The sequence below is a fragment of the Corythoichthys intestinalis genome, chromosome 6 (genome assembly GCF_030265065.1).
Source record: "Corythoichthys intestinalis isolate RoL2023-P3 chromosome 6, ASM3026506v1, whole genome shotgun sequence".
NCBI classification, from domain to species: Eukaryota; Metazoa; Chordata; class Actinopteri; order Syngnathiformes; family Syngnathidae; genus Corythoichthys; species Corythoichthys intestinalis.
The window spans coordinates 46,074,662-46,094,634 of record NC_080400.1 but is presented as its reverse complement, the minus strand read 5'-3'; the positions used below and the strand labels follow the sequence as shown (position 1 = coordinate 46,094,634).

At 39.1% G+C, this 19,973-nt stretch overlaps 2 protein-coding genes across 2 annotated transcripts; one reads left to right on the top strand and one right to left on the bottom strand.

The window, feature by feature from the left end:
* Positions 1–444: 444 nt before the first annotated feature.
* Positions 445–2,813, bottom strand: LOC130917141 (histone H3.3A). Its single transcript, XM_057838242.1, has 4 exons — positions 2,661–2,813; positions 1,653–1,798; positions 1,345–1,498; positions 445–1,265 (listed from the first exon to the last, which is right to left on the bottom strand). Exons 2-4 carry the CDS (start codon positions 1,778–1,780, stop codon positions 1,137–1,139), a joined length of 411 nt encoding a protein of 136 aa, XP_057694225.1. The 5' UTR covers positions 1,781–1,798; positions 2,661–2,813; the 3' UTR covers positions 445–1,136.
* Positions 2,330–15,974, top strand: nop53 (NOP53 ribosome biogenesis factor). Its single transcript, XM_057838241.1, has 12 exons — positions 2,330–3,545; positions 3,697–3,773; positions 3,917–4,019; positions 4,793–4,995; positions 11,476–11,531; positions 11,623–11,718; positions 12,801–12,902; positions 12,987–13,205; positions 13,375–13,550; positions 13,930–13,996; positions 15,041–15,117; positions 15,220–15,974. Exons 1-12 carry the CDS (start codon positions 3,349–3,351, stop codon positions 15,278–15,280), a joined length of 1,434 nt encoding a protein of 477 aa, XP_057694224.1. The 5' UTR covers positions 2,330–3,348; the 3' UTR covers positions 15,281–15,974.
* The last annotated feature ends 3,999 nt before the right edge of the window (positions 15,975–19,973 follow it).

The window sequence follows — 19,973 nt, the reverse complement described above, 5'->3', positions numbered from 1 at the left end:
TCCTACTTTATCAAACTTCCAGTTCTATCAGTGTTTATTATTCTAGTGCACAAGTGTCAGACTCAGATACGGTCCGAAAATCATGTGCACTAACTTTAAAAGTATCAGAATTGCAGATCACTTTAAAAACATACAATTTATCGCTCTTTTTTAAAATGTCAATCACATCTTCAAATAAAACAGCATATTTCCTGGATTTTTTTTTTTTAACCAAGTATGATTTTAATTGGTTATACTTTTAGTTTCAGTCATAATTGTTCTTTATTGGAAACCACAATATGGCACAGTAGTTGATGATGCATAGAATAAATGATCAAACCAGTAACTGCTTAAAAATAGTGTACATTGCATGTTCAAATGACCATTACTGTTTTCTAATACAACTGTGTGGGGATTTTATTTTTGTGGATAAACTATATTTAATATGAAAGTCACCAGTCACTATTGTTTTGTAATCACAATTTTATTCATGTTTGTATGTGAATTTTGGAGTACAAATGTTTTAGCCTTCAAAATGACCAAAAACACAAATCAAAAACAGTAGAAAAAAATAGATATTGACCTGAGAGAGAAACAAAAAATCATAACATTGCATGGACATAATGTGGTGAAAACCAAGGAAGAAAATCAAATATGGTCTGCTACATTTACGCCTCTTATAAGTGTCAAACCATGCAATCATCCTAGTACAATGACATTTGAAATTGACAACCTGAATAAAGCATTTGGAATCTGATACACTTACCCACCACGAAGACGAGTGTTTAAAATAAATGTAAATTTTAAAATGACCAAAAGAAAAACACAAGACCCCATTATATCAATGAATATATCCGTTTCACTATGAAGATGTAAATGTTTTTTACTATGCTCTTTCAAGATTACACACTACTCGATGGCTAGCAAAAACACCCTAATTCATAGCAATAGCTAAAGTGAGGAGTGTAAAGTTTCATACTCGAATTAATACATACCTAAAGAAACTCTTCTACTTGTAGCACCAACCAAGACAAAATCACACATTTACGGTTATCACAATCATGATATAGAGAACCTCAAACCAAACTACTATCTATGTTGGGAGAAGGAAAGAATAGTGAAGGAATAGGAAAAGAGAATATTATAAGAAAGGAAAATTAAGCCCGCTCCCCACGGATACGACGTGCCAGCTGGATGTCTTTTGGCATGATGGTGACACGCTTTGCATGGATGGCACACAAGTTGGTGTCCTCAAACAGACCCACCAGGTAGGCCTCGCTGGCCTCCTATTCGGGGTGGAAAAGTTTTGGTGGTTTAGTGGGACGACATCACCAAATAGAGGAACTAACATCTAATCTGACAGACCTGCAGCGCACCGATGGCTGCACTCTGGAAACGCAGATCAGTCTTGAAGTCCTGGGCGATTTCTCTCACCAAACGCTGGAATGGCAGTTTACGGATCAGAAGCTCGGTGGATTTCTGGTAACGACGGATCTCACGCAGAGCCACGGTACCGGGCCTGTGCAAGACAGAAGACACTGCGTTCGATTCTCCTTCAGCCCTAGAAGTCTGTGTATGTAACTCAAATGTCATATTGGAGTAACTCGTTAAATTTGCCCTTGCAAGTGTGTACTATAGATTGTTTATTCACATTCTAAATGAAGAGCAATCACCTGTAACGATGGGGCTTCTTCACACCTCCGGTGGAAGGGGCACTTTTACGGGCAGCCTTTGTGGCCAGCTGCTTACGTGGAGCTTTGCCTCCAGTGGACTTACGGGCAGTCTGCTTTGTACGTGCCATTGTGACTGTGGATCAGAGCTGAAAGCACACCAACTTTTGTTAAGTTAATGCATGCCAAATTAAAAGTTTTGTTCTGCATAGGAAGGGACTGACAGTAATGGGTAAAGACATATAAAAAAAAAACTGACATGATGTAAAACGATATAAAACTGAGTATGCCAACAAACTTTTATTCGGCTTGTTTATGCGTGTTTCAAAAAAATGTTTTCCGGGGCAGTTCTGATACTGCTTCACCTGCGTCATAAATGACAACCGAAATGCCCAATCAAAAGACACTTTGAGGGCTGTTTGTTGCGCTTTCAACCAATGAGAAGAAAACTGCTAAAAGCCCGCCCATTGCGCACTGTTGAGGGTATGTTCGTTTCAAGTCACAGTTCATCCCCGTTTGACACTAGCGTAGATTTTCCAAATGAAAATGAGCTTTTATAGACGAAAACCATGTGACACCGCCCCTCTCGGCTGCCCTATGTTCATGCACTAACACACCCGCACATAATGGCTGGCTGCTGCTTTGAAGAACGTAAACGGAAAGGAAAATTCACTCTAGCGATTGCAATGGTTGTGAAAAACAGCCGATTTGTGGAAACCCCGCGGCATGAAAGTGGAATCTTGTTATCGGAGACGACACTAGACACGTCAAGGTTCACTAAGTGGACAATATTTTGTCAGCTGACCCTTCACTCGGGACGCACTTCCGAGAGAAAAAAACCCGAGCAGATTACGAATGCTTCTTCGGGTTGCTGAGTTCAGCAGGCAGATAAAGGCTCGGCGGCTCTGCCTTTAATAGTGTTTACCGAAAATCAACGAAATATTCGCCCATCCGACGTACCGAAACGCTGTTTATGATACATTCACGTTTGGTGAAAAATGAAAGACTTACCTTTTAAATTTGAATGTTAAATTGCAGCTTTTGGTTGGGATTTAATTTCTTGAGTCTCTAACGCGTTGTTCTCGCTCGTACAAAATGAAGGGAGGGAAAAAAGAAAAAGTATAGGAGCGCATTTGGAGGCTCGTTTCCCATGATGCATTTGGGACAAACATATATGCTGCAACATGATCACCAAAATCAGCAAACTGTCACGCAAAGCACTACAAGCACATTCTTATTTAAGAATTTAAACACTTTAAGTAACTTAAAAAAACATTTTTGGTTTTACAGCCACATTTAACACGAAACAAAATGTGCAGCCAAGTTCATTTTCTGTGAATGTTTCCCAAGTGTTGTAAAACATTTGATCATTTCTGTTATTTGCATTTTGTTATATTTTTATCTTGGAATATATATATATAAATTATTGTAATTCTTATCAAAACCCTAAGGGAGACTTATAATTTAATAGCAGCCTGCATCCCAGATATGTGGGAACAATTATCACCGAAAGTTCAAAATAATGTTCAAATCTGTTAAACGACATACGCATTGCAATGACTACAGTACTGCATTAACTCAATGTAAAACAGTCTGTGTTGTAGTTCCGACATTGAGTCTGTAAGTAGCGCCAGAGTGCTTTTCTACAGAATATTTCACAAAGGAAGAAGAAACGTTTGCTTTTTCTCTCAACTCCAACATGGCGGCAGCCAGGAGGCTGAAACGCGTGGTGGCAACACAGCCAGGCTTTTTAAGTTTCTCGGAAAATAAAGCCGACGTTAGTACTCGAAGAAAGCGCGTGAACAAGAATAAGAAAAAGAACTGGAACAAACACAGCGACATTAATGACGTAGAAGATTTTTTGGAAGACATCAGACACCAAGAGAGGACCACCGGGTAAGTAGAAGAAACTTGACATATAACTCTTGTTTAATTCTACGAGTCATAAAATACCTTGTATGGTCTAAATATTTAGTAAGTGGACGATTGTTGACACGATTCCTTAACTTCTGCGTATCTAAATGTGCAATTTGTGGGTTTGTTGCAGTGGATTGTTGGCTGAGAAGCCAGATGACTCGTTATTCTTTCTTGATGCTGGACATCAACAAAAAGATGATCGCAAAGGTAAACAAATGGAATGTTATTCATTCTAGTTGTCCTTAGTTTCCTGAGTGTCACTTAACACTTAGGCATTTTACACAAATTGACAATTTAATATACAGATAGTCAGACACTGAATCCAACCTTGCATCCTTTTGTCTCTAAAGCATCAGAGCAGGTGAAGAACAAGAAGAGGAAAGGAAAGTCGCAGCGTCCTCTCAGGATAGACCTCATCCTGCAGCATGATTCCCTTGTCCCGCCAATTAAAGAGTCAGTATAAATGATCCCCTGATGATTTCTACCTAATATCAATCCCTCATAAACGACTTTTTTCTTTCTTTCTTTCTTTCTTTTTTTTTTTTTTTTTAAATCTTTTAAATTTACAACTGTGTCCATCCAGTGATGATCTCATCCTTGCGCTCCCAGTATTTCCTTTTAGGAAATGTGAAGACAATTCACAGGAGCTCAGGAAACTGTTGTGTAAATGGTATCCTGGGATCTGAGGATTTGCAAATGTACATTCAGCAGTATAAATTACATACAGTGGTATGAAAAAGTATCTGAACCTCCTGGAATTTTTCACATTCCTGCAAAAATCCCCATCAAATGTGATCTGATCTGTCAAAATCATATAGATGAAAAAAGTGTCTGCTTTAACTAAAACCACCCAAACATTTATAAGTTTTCATATTTTAATGAGGATAGTTTGCAAACAATGAAATACGGGGGGGATAAGTAAGTGAACCGTCTGCCTAAGGAGACTTAAAGAGCAATTTAAATCAGTTTTTATTTTTTAGGTTTTCATACTACTGTATTTAATAATTAATGCATTTAAACTAAACATACCACTGATATGATCATCTTTATTGGACCAGATTATATTTTGCATTCCATTCAAATTTTGGAATTGGTATGAGTGTCTTAGTTGACAATGTTTTCATCTATTCATTTTGTAATCATTTGGTCGTTGTCCTTTCCCTATTTTACTGTACTTGTGGATTATTCTCATGAAATGCTTATCTCTTCTGTGTATGGTTCTTTAGTGTGCTGGCCTATCAACAGCCCAATGCAAAGAAACTTCGGAATGCTGCCAAAAGGGTAGAGCACCTGGCCGCCAAAGGCGTAGTGCCACGCAGCCAGAAAAAGCTGCTCAACCGACAGACACCCAAAACAGGAGTAAAAAAGGCAGTGACGGAGGCCAACAATTACCCAAAAAGAGAATATTATGACATCTGGGGTCAAGAGTGTAAGTAGTTTTTCTTTTTGTCAAACAAGGAACTAGGGATATCCCTGTCCTCAGTATCGGTATCTGCACACATTACGGCTATTTTTGGAGTATCGGACACTATCTGATTTGGTGACAAGATCGGATCCAACAGTTGCCTGTTTTCAGTTCCCCTGTGTTTTTCGGCTGCTGTAAATCAAATCACTAGGCAAATATGTCTGCAGAGTCAGACTACTGCTAATTAGAAACTAATTATAGGCAACGGGCATCGTGTAATATTCTTGAGGAGTTACCGGCAGAGCTTAGTTTAATACAAAAATAATTTTTTTGCGTTGCTTTTACTGGTCTAAAAATATAGGTATCGGATCGGTTCTGTAGTATCCACAACGAAAGGCCCTTTAGAATCCGACGCTCTCTTCCTCGTCCTCCTCACGCCCGCCGATCAGCGGGGGAATAAACATTCTTGATGTTTTATATGTATATAATGAGGAAACGAAAATTTATTAACTCTAAACGTTATATCAACAAAACAAAGAAAATACAGTGGTCGAAAACTGTTTCGGCTCTCTGCTTCCTGCCTGAGCGAATCTGTCACACACAGCTCCTCCCACATAAGTATGTCGCCAAACGTGACGTCACAAGCCTTTTCCCATGAAATCATTCATTCATTCATTCATTTTCCATGCCGCTATGTCCAGGTGCTGGAGCCTATCCCAGCTAACTACGGGCAGTAGGCAAACAAACAAATAATAATTCCGTCTAATATAACCAAATAACAATCAACAACTCGTTTGATAGAACCAAATAAATTATTTACAATTAACATAAATAATTGTCCAACTGTTATTTAGGCACTCAAAGGTATTATCGGCAAAACATTTGGAAAAAAATCAGCTCGGAAGTCAAACCAGTATCAGGACATCCTTACACGGAACCCATTCATTTACATTGATATGAAAAATTAAATGAACGTTTTGGAATTTCTCGCATTACTGCATAAAATCACCATCAAATGTAATCAGATCTTTGTCAAAATCACACAGATGAAAGAGTATCTGCTTTAACTAAACCTATAAATGTTTGGGTGGTTTTTAATATTTTAAAGAGGATAGAATGCAAACAACGACAGAAGGGGGAAAGATAAGTGAACCATCATGTTTAATATCCCCCCCCCCCCCAAGGCAGTAATAACTTCGACCAGACGCTTCCTGTAGCTGCAGATCAGTCTGGCACATCAATCAGGACTAATCTTGGCCCATTCTTCTCTACAAAACTGCTGTTGTTCAGTCAGCTTCCTAGGATGTCTGGAATGAATCGCTGTCTTTAGGTCATGCCACAGCATCTCAATGGCGTTCAAGCCTGGACTTTGACTTGGCCACTCCAGATTTTGTATCCAGTATTTTGTTCTTCTGAAACCATTCTGAAGTTGATTTACTTCTGTGTTTTGGATCATTGTCTTGTTACAGCATCCATCCTCTTTTTAGCTGTAACTTTCTGACAGACGGCCTCAGGGTTTTCCTGCAAAACATCCTGATAAATGTTTGAATTCATTCTTCCGTTAATGATTGCAAGTTTTCAAGGACTTGAGGTAGCAAAACAGCCCCAATCATGATGCTCCCTCCACCATGCTTCACGGTGGGGATGAGATGTTGATGTTAGTGAGCTGTTCCATTTTTCCTTCAGACCTGATGTTGTGCGTTACTCCCAAACAATTCAACGTTGGTTTCATCAGTCCACAAAATATTTTGCCAAAACTTCTGTGGAGTGTCCAAGTGCCTTTTTGCGAACATTAAGCGAGCAAAAATGTTTTTTTTTTGCCAGCACTGGCTTCCTCTGTGGAGTCCATCCATGAACACCATTCTTGCCCATAGTTTTACATATAGTTGATGTGTGCACAGAGATATTGGACTGTGCCAGTGATTTCTGTAATTCTTTAGCAGACACGCTAGGGTTCCTTTTTTTTTTACTCTCTGAGTATTATGTGCTGAACTCTTGGCGTCGTCTTTGGTGGACCGCCACTCCTTGGGAGAGAAGCAGCAGTGCCAAACTCTCCATTTGTAGACAACTTCTCTGGCTGTCGATTGATGAACATCCAGACTTTTAGAGATGGTTTTGTATCCTTTCCCAGCTTTATACAAATCAACAATCCTTGATCGTAGGTCTTCAGACTGCTCTTTTGCCCGAGCCATGATGCACATCCGACAATGCTTCTCATCAAGAAAATTCTTACCAGGTGTGTGTTTTATAGTGGGCAGGGCAGCTTTAAACCACTCATTAGTGATTGGGTACACGCCTGACTTAAATTGTTTGTTAAAAATTGGTTTCAATTGCTGTTTAAGTCTCCTTAGACAGAGGGTTCACTTATTTTCCCCCTTCTGTCATTGTTAGTCATATCTGACATAACAGTGTACTGTAGATCCGCTTGATAAATTAAGTAGCTCGAACACTTTAATTTTGTTTGATCTAAAATAATCTTGAAAAGTTCTCTTTTCTCTGCCACTTGCGGTGATCAAACGGGCCCAAAGTGGAAGCTCAGGGAGGGGGATTTTATCTTCTGCACTGATTGAAGATGGCTTTTGGAAGTGTCCTTTAAAATGCACACTGCTCTGTTTAAATCTCTTCAGCATATTGCAGAGCCAAAGAATGCAAACTTTCACTGAACCATCGAGAAAAGTACATGGTCAGAGTGACAAGTTAGTATTTACTCTAAGCAAAAATCAGGATGATTCTTGTCAATTGTAGGTTCCTGGTTGTTGATCATCGCTTACAAAGTTATTTTTTTCCCCTGTCATTAATATGTAATCTGATTGTGCATCTTTTTAAGTACTGTTAAAACCTACAGTTGTGGTCAAAAGTTTACATACACTTGTGAAGAACATAATGTCATGGCTCTCTTGAGTTTCCAGTTATTTCTACAACTCTGATTTTTCTCTGATAGTGATTGGAACAGATACTTCTTTGTCACAAAAAACATTCATGAAGTTTGGTTCTTTTATGATTTTATTATGGGTGAACAGAAAAAAGTGATCAAATCTGCTGGGTCAAAAATATACATACAGCAGCGCTAATATTTGGTAACATGTCCCTTGGCCATTTTCACTTCAATTAGGCGCTTTTGGTAGCCATCCACAAGCTTCTGGCAAGCTTCTGGTTGAATCTTTGACCACTCCTCTTGACAGAATTGGTACAGTTCAGTTAAATTTGATGGCTTTCTGACATGGACTTGTTTCTTCAGCATTGTCCACAAGTTCAAGTCAGGACTTTGGGAAGGCCATTCGAAAACCTTAACTCTAGTCTGATTTAGCCATTCCATTACCACTTTTGATGTGTGTTTGGGGTCATTGTCCTGTTGGAACACCCAACTGCGCCCAAGACCCGATCTTCGGGCTCATGACGTTAGGTTATCTTGAAGAATTTGAAGGTAATCCTCCTTCTTCATTATCCCATTTACTCTCTGTAAAGCACCAGTTCCATTGGAAGCAAAACAGCCCCACAACATAATACTATCACCACCGTGCTTGACGGTAGGCATGGTGTACTTGGGGTTAAAGGCCTCACCTTTTCTCCTCCAAACATATTGCTGGGCATTGTGGCCAAACAGCTCGATTTTTGTTTCGTCTGACCACAGAACTTTCCTCCAGAAGGTCTTATCTTTGTCCATGTGATCAGCAGCAAACTTCAGTCGAGCCTTAAGGTGCCGCTTTTGGAGCAAGGGCTTCCTTCTTGCATGGCAGCCTCTCAGTCCATGGAGATGCAAAACACGCTTGATTGTGGACAATGACACCTGTGTTCCAGCAGCTTCTAATTCTTGGCAGATCTGCTTTTTGGTGATTCTAGGTTGAATCTTCAACCTCCTGACCAATTTTCTCTCAGCAGCAGGTGATAGCTTGCATTTTCTTCCTGATCGTGGCAGTGACAAAACAATGCCATGCACTTTATACTTACAATTGTTTGCACTGTTGCTCTTGGGACCTGCAGCTGCTTTGAAATGGCTCCAAGTGACTTTCCTGACTTGTTCAAGTCAATGATTGTTCAAGTCAATAATCACTCACAAGAAATTGCTAATTCGTGTTGCTGTATGTATATTTTTGACCCAGCAGATTTGATCACTTTTTCTGTTAACCCATAATAAAGTCATAAAAGAACCAAACTTAATGAATGTTTTTTGTGACAAAGAAGTATCTGTTCCAATCACTCTATCGGAGAAAAATCAGAGTTGTAGAAATAACTGGAAACTCAAGAGAGCCATGACATTATGTTCTTCACAAGTGTATGTAAACTTTTGACCACAACTGTATGTAGGACTGATACGATACCGATTATTCGTAGTTAGAGGGGCCGATAGCCAATTGTTGGAGCAGATATTCATTTGCAGTAAAAGTGTAAAAATTGGCATGAAAAAAATTGAACAATGCGAACACTGAACTTTATTGAAGCCCCTGAGGCGCAATACAAGTGTAGATCCATTACCATTTAAAGCAAAACTGGGTAACTTTTCAACATTTATAAAATATTTTTATAACATTTGTGATTTGTCAACTGACAACTAGTTGAATGACATTTTTTCTTGAAGGGGTCTGTATCGCTTTCATCGGCACTGATTTACTTTGAGGAGGGTGGCAGGAACCCTGCCATACAAACTACAAATGTGCTGACTGCTTTACGGGATATGTCACTTCCACCTTTCCCCATTCGTTATAAAGACTGAAGTCGATGCGAACGCTTTTCCGCAAATTCTGCAAAGATGGCAGAGCAACATGAGACAAAAACTTTTGTCTGAGGAGACAAAAAATAGAAATAGGGAGGCTACCAGGATATAAGGACCCCCCGTGGGGGGTTACGATACAAAATCGTTTTGGATCATTGTCCTGTTGGAAGATAAAGCACATCGAGCGACTGACATTCTTGCCCATTCTTCCTTGCAAAACAGCTCGAGCTCAGTGAGGTTGGATGGAGAGTGTTTGTGAACAGCAGTCTTCAGCTCTTTCCACAGATTCTCCATTGGATTCAGGTCTGGACTTTGACTAACACCTGGATACGTTTATTTTTTAACCATTCCATTGTAGATTTGGCTTTATGTTTTGGATCATTGTCCTGTTGGAAGATAAATCTCCGTCCCAGTCTCAGGTCTTGTGCAGATACCAACAGGTTTTCTTCCAGAATGTTCCTGTATTTGGCTGCATCCATCTTCCCGTCAATTTTAACCATCTTCCCTGTCCCTGCTGAAGAAAAGCAGGCCCAAACCATGATGCTGCCACCACCATGTTTGACAGTTGGGATGGTGTGTTCAGGGTGATGAGCTGTGTTGCTTTTACGCCAAACATATTGTTTTGCATTGTGGCCAAAAAGTTCAATTTTGGTTTCATCTGACCAGAGCACCTTCTTCCACATGTTTGGTGTGTCTCCCAGGTGGCTTGTGGCAAACTTTAAACGAGACTTTTTATGGATATCTTTGAGAAATGGCTTTCTTCTTGCCACTCTTCCATAAAGGCCAGATTTGTGCAGTGTACGAGTGATTGTTGTCCTATGGACAGACTCTCCCACCTCAGCTGTAGATCTCTGCAGTTCATCCAGAGTGATCATGGGCCTCTTGGCTGCATCTCTGATCAGTTTTCTCCTTGTTTGAGAAGAAAGTTTGGAAGGACGGCCGGGACTTGGTAGATTTGCAGTGGTCTGATGCTCCTTCCATTTCAATATGATGGATTGCACAGTGCTCCTTGAGATATTTAAAGCTTGGGAAATCTTTTTGTATCCAAATCCGGCTTTAAACTTCTCCACAACAGTATCTCGGACCTGCCTGGTGTGTTCCTTGGTTTTCATAATGCTCTCTGCACTTTAAACAGAACCCTGAGACTATCACAGAGCAGGTGCATTTATACGGAGACTTGATTACACACAGGTGGATTCTATTTATCATCATTGGTCATTTAGGACAACATTGGATCATTCAGCGATCCTCACTGAACTTCTGGAGTGAGTTTGCTGCACTGAAAGTAAAGGGGCCGAATAATATTGCACGCCCCACTTTTCAGTTTTTTATTTGTTAAAAAAGTTTAAATTATCCAATAAATGTTGTTCCACTTCACGATTGTGTCCCACTTGTTGTTGATTCTTGACAAAAAAATTAAATTTCATATCTTTATGTTTGAAGCTTGAAATGTGGCGAAAGGTTGCAAGATTCAAGGGGGCCGAATACTTTTGCAAGGCACTGTATTTCCAGCGTAACTGGTGGAATGCTACTTTTCAATAGGTGGGATCAGCACATATGGCTTTTAACACATTGGTGAAATGTTGCAGAAGATATTATTTTCCATTTTTACTCTGCAGAGCTTTGCCGTTGTTTTTTTGCAGTCGCAACACTCGCAATACAGCTACATTTGTAAGAGCCAATTGAGTCTGATAGGTAAAAGGTTGCGGGAGATGTTCTGTTCTGCCAACATCCGTAATACTAATTCATTACAAGGACAAAAATTTTAATAATTGTTTTTCCTTTGTGAACAGCCAAAAGTTCAGCAGATCCATGGTACCTGCAGCAGACTGGGAAAAAGCGGGTCAAGGTAAACCAAAACGAAATCCTAAAACAGAAGTTTATCACAATCTGCAGCAAATGCATTTACTGTAGTAAGCTATTGGTTTATGTTGTGGTAGCGACCAGAGAAGATGAATGATAAGCCATCCACACTACCTGCAGTGGAGGTGATCGCTCCTGGCGGTTCTTATAATCCAGACTTCTTCTCCCACCAGGTAAATTTCCAATCTACTGTGTAGTCGCACAAAGAACTGAACACATTTAACCTGATACCTGGTTAAATATCAAAGACTTTGGAAAATATCCACTGATTCAATGATCTTTGAGTCTCTTGTAAGGGTTTTCAAATAGCAATTTCCATTAAAACACACAGTTGTGATCTGATTTTGACAGCATGTTTAAGTAAAAACCCCAATACCACACTTTTAAATTAAAATGAACTATGACAGCCCAGCTAGTTCCCTCAACATCTCATCATCCCAGAGACATGACAAGCACACCTGAAGAGTGAGCATGCCCTTTATTGCCTAACTTGGAGCGCGCAGACAGCGATATGTTCGGAATTAATGTAATTAATCAGCTCTGCGGCAAAAAAATAAAAATCGGTGTGTATACATCTCAAAAATACACCTACCACATTTCTGAGCAGTCCACAAATAATGAAGTGATAGCATTTTATCATTAGTGTCCTCACCAAGAACAGCAACAAAAAGAACAAAGCGAGATCTTAAGCTTTCCATCCGGATTGTCTAAATTTCGCAATTAAGAGACTTTGAGTTGTTAAGGATGACGGTTCTCAAGCTAATATTGCGTTTTTTTCCCCCCTCAAAATTTCCGACAGATTCAAATCCTGAATTTCTGATTGATTCACTTTAAGAAAGTATTCTTAAGGATATAAGTACATTGTTGGTATCTGTGCATCTCTACTCGAAATTTATTTCTGACGAATATTTGAGTTTGTGTCCAGTGATGATCTTATCCTGGCGCTCCAGTATTTCCTTTTTGGAAATGTGAAGAGAATGCATTGGAGCTCAGGAAACCATTGTGTGAATGGTATCCTGGGATCTGAGGATTTGCAAACACACTGTGGGCGGTATAAATCAAATACCCAAAACCAATATGCCTGTTAGTTTTTCATTTACTAAACAATCACCTTTTCCTCATCTACCTGTAAGCATGGTCCCCCACCCCCTGCCCGCGATTTGGGATCCTCTCGTGTATATTCCTTATTCTTAGTCTATTACGTGACCCCAAAGCAGCAAATAAAGACTTGCATGTTCTCACAATTTGAATCCAGGCTTTGCTTCAAGAAGCCCACAACGTGGAGATTAAGAAACAGAAGGCGGAAAAAAGAATTGAGAGACGGCTCGCTGTCGACAAAGACAAAAGAGCAACGGAGGTAACTGACTCCTTCCAGGACGACTGTCAATCTTTGCTCTCAATTTGGATTAAACTGGAATTGACGTGGTGTTTTTGTTTGCAGGAGACTATCTTTCAGGAGCAAGTGGAAGGCCTGGTAGAGGAGAATGAAGACGACGAAGTGTCTGCTATTAATGAAGACGACAAAGTGTCTGCTATTAATGAAGACGACAAAGTGTCTGCTATTAAGGAAGAAGAGGAGGGCACAGTGGGAGGAGCCATCGTACTGGCAGAGAAGAAGACTGAGAGACAAAGGAAAAAAGAAAAGGCAGAAAAAATTAAGGTGCTTACGAAGTCATTACATTTCTCAGATTCAAGTGAAGTAGCTTCGATTCCAAATTTCTTTACGGTTTTGATCAATATTTTCTCTGTATTCTGGATGTAGCTTGTTAAATGCACAAATGTAATGTGTAATTTAAATGTTGCCTTTTCTACTTGTTTTGCGCCATCAGGAGCAACAGCGGCTGTCTGAGAAAAATCAGACCAACAAACGCCAACAACTCTTCCAGCTTCGCTCTATCAAAGCCACCATTAAACAGCAAGAAAAGAGAACCGCTGCAAGACAGAAACGACGCAAGGCCAAGATGGAGGCCCAGAAATCTCAGCCCAGACGCCTTGGAAAACTCAAGTATGCACTTAATACGCTCATCAAAGCTGTTGTTGATGTTAAAAGCTTTCCGATCATGCCAGGAAACTCACTGGAGAGACTAGTTGCATTATGTTACGTCGTTTAAGTCCCTGGATGCACTTAAACCACCATTAAAACCCACCTTCTGTGGTCAATGACCCCATCACTTCTGTGACAAAACGTCACTAAATTTGATTTATATATTTAGGTACATAAGCAATAATTAATGAAGCGGGATAAGCAGTTTACTGTTTAACTCCTCAGAGCTTCTCTCTTTTGTAAATTGATGTTGCTAAAAAAAAATTCACAAATCTGTATACTTGTCAGTTTGCACTTTGCTGTTATTCTGTTATGTACCACTTTTTTTTCCCCCCTCCAGATTTCAGGCTGATGATATTGAAATCAAGCTCAGTGATGAGCTCAGAAGTTCGCTACGAGAACTAAAGGTACCGACTCCTTTTCAAAGCTCACCTTTTATCAGTGTGCACGGTGTTATCAATTGTTGGGGTTTGATTCATTCGTAGCATGTTTAATCTTTCTTTGTTATTTACTTTAGTGCTCTTCTCCTCTCATTGTAGTTCATTAACCAGTAATTTAACCCTTTCATGCACAAATTATTATATATATTTTTAAACTCTTACTGGGCAGTCATTTACTCATTGGCTCCAATTGACAGCATTAAACGTGCAATCCATTTGATTGGGACATTTGTTCATTCGCCACTCCCAGTCAAAATGGATGTGACGTCTAGTGTTGTCAATGGCACTGAAACATGAGCATTCATAGCCTGTCTTCCCAATTTAAATGAATTGGATTTCTATCTCCAAGTGAAATACGATGGGAAAAAAAAAACAACTTTGGAGTATTACTTGGGCTGTAAAAAGTTTGTGTTTTATTCCTAATTTTGATTTCATTTGGTTTTTATTCCCTATAATAATTTATACATTTATTTATAATTATGAAAAATAATTCGCGCCACTGTGGCCAAGTGGTTAGCACCATTGCCTCCCAGCTCTGAGATCAAGGTTTCAATCCTGGGCTCTGGACTTCCTGTGTGGAGTTTGCGAGGTCTCCTGTGCCTTTGTGGGTTTTCTCTGGGTACTCTGGTTTCCTCCCACATCTCAAAAAAAACATTCACGGTAGACTCTAAACTGCATATGCATGAATGGTTCGTTACCTTGTGATGATAAGCGGCTCGGAAAATGAATGAATATAGGAGTTACAATTAAAAATAATATAATAATAATTGCTAATTTTTATGTTATTTTATGACCAAAAATAGTCACTTGCCCTATAATGGGTTAAAAGTCTGAAGTGTTAAAAAAGGTTTTTCCAAAATTACCAAACACTGTCACTTGCTCAAAGGTTTTAAGTGTCAACGTTATAAAACTGCAATTATCATGGATGTGGCTAATCAATAATTAAATCCACAAGAGTATGACCTGGATTCTTTATTTTTGGGGATATGTTGCAATGATCTTCTAATACAGCCAGAGGGCAGCGTCCTCAAGGACCGCTTCAAGAGTCTGCAGAAGAGGAACCTGATTGAACCCAGAGAGAGAGCCAAGTAAGAATCTTCTTCAGTTTTACATAACACCTCATCCTTGGGTCACGGGGACATATATTCTTCAAAATGTGTATTCTTTCAATTCGTCTTCCTCCCCCTTAGGTTCAAGAGGAAGTACAAGCTGAAGTATGTGGAGAAAAGAGCTTTTAGAGAGATCACTTAACACCGCAGACCACAGAAGCAGAGCCTGAGAAGATGGGAGCGCTGTGAAAGCCACAGATGCAACATAATGGAACCAATTGTACATATAACATAATGACCCGCTGACCTTTTCAGATAACGCAAGCATTTTTACGACAATTGATTAAAAAAATGCTATGTGTCAATGTAGTTTGTCTGGACACGTCTGCAAATTTTCTATTTTGACCAGGTAACGATATCTGTTGGAGTTCTAATTAAAAAAAAAAAAAAAAAGTTTGTTCATGCCAAGTGATGTTGCCTGCCATGCAAGAGTGATTTCCAATGAAGCACAATTTGCTCAGTCATGTAAATCTTAATTGTGCAGCAGATTTGTTCACATTTGAAGTCACGCTGCAGCGGTGTTTAAATAAATATTAGGGATGTACCGTAAGCAAAATTCTTGGCCGCCCCGAAAACAAAATATTGGAAACGCTTGGCCGAGTAACTAATTTCTACAGTTATTTTTAAATTTCATTTAAAAAATGTTATTATTTAATTACGATTAATGCCCTTTGCCTTAGCAGTATCCCGAGCAAACGTATTCACCTTCTCAAAATCCTCCGTCACAGGAAGAGTCTGTTGATGGGAGTGATTTTTTTTTTTTTTTCGTTTGTGTGAACTTTACTCGTGTATTGTTTGTTGGACAAGTGGCTGATTAAACCTGAGGTGGAAAAATTGTTTTGCCTTGTACCCACTCAAGACACTTTGACAGACTGCTATGCAAACATATTTCTTTGACCCCTCAAAACACTTCCAAATTGCGGGCATGTTGATTGTGAGCCAGGAGTGTTTGAGAGACAGGGTCAGCCAGTGTGTTGCTTCTCGCTGTGTTTTGATTACGTCATTACAAATGGACTTCAAAACATTTTAACCGAAATCAGAAAATGCATTTTTAGCTATTTTCGGTCGATAGTTTTTGGTGGTGAATTTTCTGTCACATCTCTAATATTTCAAAATTTTTTTTTACATTAAGGGCCCCTCTAGCAAGGATTTGATTCTCATGAAAGTTGAATTGGCATTTTCAGTGTGATCCATCCATTTATGAGCAATCTGTAAGTATATTCCCTGAAACGCGTACTTTTTAATGGCAAAATTGACATGGCACCACAGATGTCATGGTCAGTGATGGGACATCACCAGTTATGGGGGTGGGGGGACACAAGGTTTAACATGCATCTCTTCTGATCGAACATCACCAAAGTTTGTGTCTAGAACTGCTTCTACTCTACAACATTCCAAAATATGCATTCACAGTGAGAATGAATAGAGTAGGTGCAGCTGTGGCAACTGGGTCGCTTGTGTTTATTGTTGATGTGACTTGAACAGCTGGGTAAATTCTGAAGTGTATAGGGATACATTTTCTGATTACAACCCAATTGAGCATGAAACCCAGTGTTTGATATCCATGCGTTACAGACTTCGAGCAGTCATGGCTTGCAAACAAAAAATTGGAAAAGTAGCATGTCAATTAAGGTTGTTAATTTAAGTTTTCGCTACTGAAATGAGTGTATAAAACTGGCTGTAATTCCTAATCCCTTGTAGCAATATTCAAGTGAATACTCTCAAATTACAATTTATAGAAACGTATCCTGAATGTTTTACAAAACAGCAAAAATAAGCTTTTTAGTTTTATATCCTTGAAGGAGCACATCCTCTGTTGCAGTTTTTATTTTGTAACTGACCAAACCCTTCATCTTAAATTAATTACACTGAACGAGGTCCAAAGTTTTATCACTCACGAATGCATGCTTTGGGAGTGAATGCACGTTGACCCTTCTTTTGGCGTGTTCCTACATCTTGTCACAGTACATCTGCAAATTTTAATAAATGTGCCAAATCCTGTGCTACAAAAATACAGAATGAGCACCAAAAAAATGCTGTGGTCGTCACTTCACTGACGAGTTCACTGTATATGTTAAAGCAGTCCCCTCACCTCAAAATGGATGTCCCAGAATGTGCAGAAATCTGGCACAAAACCAAACCATAAATCACGGGATGGCTTAGTGCTGACATTTTTACATACAGACCTATCACCTAAGTAACACCATTCAACTCAATCAAAGGCATCTTTAATAACAATTTAATCTTATTGACTTAAGACAAAGTAGACTGAGTAGCATTTGTTTCTGATTTAAGAAGCAAAATGATGGGATTTTGGTTTTGATAATTGATTTCTGGCCACAATCTTAAAACCTTAATTGCCTCCATTACTGAATGAGGTGCAGCCACTTTGTCGTTTAATGGCTACAGTTTCAACAAACTGAACAAAGTCTTATTAGCTCATCGGTGCAAAAATGCAACGTTTTACTGATAGATGCATCCTTTTTCCGAGCATACTGCACGAATGCTATTTTTAGACCGCAAGGCTGCGTGACGTCACCATCGTAAACCGGAAGTGGGTCAACATAGAAGCGCCCTCGTATACGATCCATGTTAGTACTGCTTGTTTTCTGCCGGTAATCTTTCAAAAAAAGAACATGTCGAGTAAACACTGCTGCTATGGAACTTGTAGAAGCGACTCTTGACATTACGACATATGAAGGATGTTTTCTTCAAACGTTTCCCGAAGCCAAAAACTCAGAGGAAAAAATGTGAACAATGGATCAACTTGTGCGGATGTCCAAAAGACCAGTTTAACGCCAGCAAGGTAAAGGGATCCACCTTCATATGCAGTAAACATTTTGTTGGGGGCCATGGTCCTACAGAGGACGAAGAGGTAAGCCATTTTGATATTTTTACTTATTTTTTAGCATGGCGTTTATCCATTCTACTTCTGTCTGACAATGAATGACCGGGAAAAAAAAAATAAAATGGTATCTGACTGACCCTCTCTGTTGGAAAGAAACAACTTTAGCAAGGGGGAAGTGTAAATAAATAGAATTAAGATTTGTTATTAATGAAAAAAAAAAAAAGTGTTCATTGGTTGTCACTGAGTAGCATTTGCGATCGCCACACAAAAATAGCAATAGAAATTACCCCCAAGAATGGACAGAGATGTAAGACAACCAGAGGATATAATATATAAGAAAGACTGGGCATATGGTGGTAAAGAATAGATTATTGAAACCGGAGAATGTTGTCGTCAGCGTAAGGCAATGCACTCGAAAAAAAGGTGTCGATATTAAAAGCTACCTGGGTAAGGTCTATTTTTTTTTTTTTTTTTTCAGCCCTCGATACTCAAGCCATCTCTTTAAGTGAACATTTATATGTTCTTTCACATCTTTACCAGTGAATTTAGCAACAGGGACATTTTCAGAAAGAATCGGTAAGTTTAGCTCAGTAAACATCTCTTTCGTACACTTCCCATGCATTTAGCATTAGCGACAAACGCGAGCTTGACCCTCCTAGCAACAGTTGCTAACGTCATTAATATTAATGAGCAAAAGTGACGTGTTGCGTGCAGTACGTCATTGCGGCTTTCCAAATACTGTATATACGTGTACTTTATAGAACACATTAATGCATTATGTTATGATTACCTGGGCCTGCAGTGATTTAATCTTAAACTGCAGTTTGTCTCTAAGGAACCAATTCCTGTTGAAGGTCCCAGCCGTATTAAGTACACTCAACGCCACTTGTACCAGACTTTAAAAAATAAAACTGTTATTATGATTAGTGAAATCGTCATTGGCACAAAGTCCAATACTAGCTTGTTTGTACACATGAACAACATAAGCCTAAATTTGTTTAAAAAAAGAAAACCTTTTAAGGCACAAATACATGAGAAAATTGAATGGTAAAATGTTAATTTACCAAAAAAATACATGTGTGAGTCCTTTGCCAGGTTACTTAAATATGGAGCTGATACTTAATTCTTTCAAATGACTGGCAACAAATGGATAAACAGGTTAATTGTACTCTCTGCCATCTTGGGGGAAAAAAACAACTTTGAATGGTACTGCCAACAAGTAGCAGGTATACTGTGGTTAAAGTACAGTATTTGTAGTAAATCCTTTTACTCCAGCACAGCGGTTAGGGATCACTGCCATATTGAATCAAATAGAATAGAAAACGGCTATGTGCTGCTTTAGTGTATAGGCCTATCCACTAAACTGGACCCCCCCCAATCTAGTTTACTAAATATATAGTGCCTTCAAATGTTTGGATAACTGCAGTGCCTTGTGTTTGTGTTACAAAACTAAATATTAGTGAAATGTGTGGCAAGACTGAAGGAAAAGCAGGGCTGATTGAAGATTAGCGAATTAGCATTCATCCTCTCATTTGTACACTCTGTCTCATGGCTTCTAATTTTGCAGCAGCTGTTTTGTTTCAATGTGGAACAAAATGTTGCCAACTAATCGGTTCTGCCATTACTATGTTTCCCAAACTGGTAAGTAGTAATAAAAGAAAGTTTACTGGAATTAAAAAAAAAGTCATTAAATCTGAATGTAGTATGGGCTGCCGTGAACCTCATAAAACTGTTTGAGCGTCAGGGAAATATGTTTATTTTTTATTTGCTTGTGCCAGACAAGCAGATGGCAGCTAAATGGTTTGTGTTTTGTTTTTCCTTTTCTCCCTCATTTTGTCTTTCTTCATGTGGGAAGCACTGTGCTGCCAGATTGTTTTAGAATAGAATATGTGTGTGTCTGCGTAGTCATAGTCATGCAATAAAGAAGACTTCCTCTCTCACTCCTTGACTGTGTCAGGTTCACAGATGCTGTGCTGATTTTGGCACA

What these genes read in the sequence shown, in the direction of transcription:
- nop53 (XM_057838241.1), top strand. Translation starts at nt 3,349, where the DNA reads ATGGCGGCAGCCAGGAGGCTGAAACGCGTGGTGGCAACACAGCCAGGC. An exon ending in ACAAAAAGATGATCGCAAAG is followed by an intron (nt 3,774 to 3,916) that starts GTAAACAAATGG and finishes TTGTCTCTAAAG; the next exon opens with CATCAGAGCAGGTGAAGAAC. An exon ending in TGACATCTGGGGTCAAGAGT is followed by an intron (nt 4,996 to 11,475) that starts GTAAGTAGTTTT and finishes CTTTGTGAACAG; the next exon opens with CCAAAAGTTCAGCAGATCCA.
- LOC130917141 (XM_057838242.1), bottom strand. Translation starts at nt 1,780, where the DNA reads ATGGCACGTACAAAGCAGACTGCCCGTAAGTCCACTGGAGGCAAAGCT. An exon ending in AAGAAGCCCCATCGTTACAG is followed by an intron (nt 1,499 to 1,652) that starts GTGATTGCTCTT and finishes TGTCTTGCACAG; the next exon opens with GCCCGGTACCGTGGCTCTGC. An exon ending in CAGCCATCGGTGCGCTGCAG is followed by an intron (nt 1,266 to 1,344) that starts GTCTGTCAGATT and finishes CACCCCGAATAG; the next exon opens with GAGGCCAGCGAGGCCTACCT.